At 36.0% G+C, this 1,460-nt stretch overlaps 1 protein-coding gene across 1 annotated transcript in view; it reads right to left on the bottom strand.

The window, feature by feature from the left end:
* Window positions 1–1,028, bottom strand: part of plek (pleckstrin) — an 8,167-nt gene extending 7,139 nt beyond the window's left edge. The window contains exon 1 of the mRNA XM_035662920.1: window positions 882–1,028. Within this exon, the coding sequence (XP_035518813.1) occupies window positions 882–923 (42 nt within the window). The 5' untranslated portion in view covers window positions 924–1,028. The remainder of the gene's footprint in view (window positions 1–881) is intronic.
* Between the last annotated feature and the right edge of the window lie 432 nt (window positions 1,029–1,460).

Consider the following 1,460-nt stretch of genomic DNA (forward strand, 5'->3'; position numbering starts at 1 on the left):
CTCTCTCTGCCCCCTTTCCTGTCTATCTTCAGCTGTCACTATAATAAAGGCAATGAAAGCCCCCAAAAAATATTTAAAAAATTTAAGTATGTTAGATGTGTTGAAAGAAAAACAGTCACACTTGGCTCGATCTAAAAAAAACGTGTGAGTGGGTTTAAGGTGTGAAACAAACACGTTGTCATTGTACATTCTATATTAAATTCTAGTTTATGTGTAGAAAATTCCTTATGCAAGAACACACATTATTCATATGTCTGACCCCTGTTGTTCCATAAAGCAGTTTGAATTTGTTTTCTTTGTGTTTGGAGACGTCACAGTATATTCATGACATATCGCAAGGAGGCAGCTTATGTTTAAAGTCACTGCATTCTTTCTCTCCAGGAGTGTAAAACTGTTTGTATGTAAAACGGCGAAAGGAAACACATTTCATGTTTAGCTCTTGGTTCTAGACAGAAGCAGGAACTTGAGTTTTTGTTGCAATGGTAGAACAGAAGTGAATAGTTGTAACTTTCATGTAAGATGCACTTCTCTTCCTCTAGGTGCTGGTAATAACCATATTCTTTAATAGGGTTGTTTGTCCAGTCTAGCCTTTTCGAGATGTTTATTTATTTATTTTTGTCATGACAACCACTGTAGTAGTATCTCAAACCTGTTACAAATCTACAAGAGTGTGTTGCTTCAAAGCCAAAACTCTAAGTATCACTTGGAATTCAGAATGGATCTACTTTTTCTTACACAAGCAATCACATCATTGCCAAAGTTGTCAGTTTGGTTACAATGTTTAAATAGTGTTAGACTTGGATAAAAAGTATGCTCAAACTCTACAAATGCAGTGCAAGGAAGTGGATAGCATTTTCGTGTTTTCTTGTAGTTATTCTTACCTTTTTCACCAAGTATCCCTCTCTGATCTGTTGTGGCTCCATTACCCTGCTCTTTGCTGCTGTGAGCTGCAACTTTTGATAATTAGAGACTGTTAAAACATTTCTCACACTCTCCGCCCTCTCTCTCTCTCTATTTCTATATCTGTCGAAACCACAACCATACACACAAGCAGGAAGTTGAGCTGTTGGGTGTGTTACATCAATGACTGGTCAAACAGCTTCCTCTTTATTACAGCTACTGCTCAGCTAATGTTTCTAAACCACTGACAGTATGCAAACTTTATAGTGTACAGTTACTGTAAAAAGCATCTTAAATATGTCTATAGATTTAAACGGAGGAGGTTGAACTGGAAAAGAAACAGTAATGCCTCAACTTTAACCACATTTGAATCTAAATTAAATTAATCTTTTTGCTGTGCCTATGGTTGAGCAATTTCCTTTACTGGACTATTCTTCCCACTATTGCATTTAGGACCTTGTATAATTTGATTCTACTTCATCTTTTTTCTTTATTGTCTTTTATATGTTGCTTTGGTGCATTTTATGTCGTAAGTAAGGCACATTCAATAGCTTCTGTGA

This window comes from Morone saxatilis, unplaced genomic scaffold (genome assembly GCF_004916995.1).
Source record: "Morone saxatilis isolate NCDOM2014 unplaced genomic scaffold, NCSU_SB_2.0 Contig19, whole genome shotgun sequence".
NCBI classification, from domain to species: Eukaryota; Metazoa; Chordata; class Actinopteri; family Moronidae; genus Morone; species Morone saxatilis.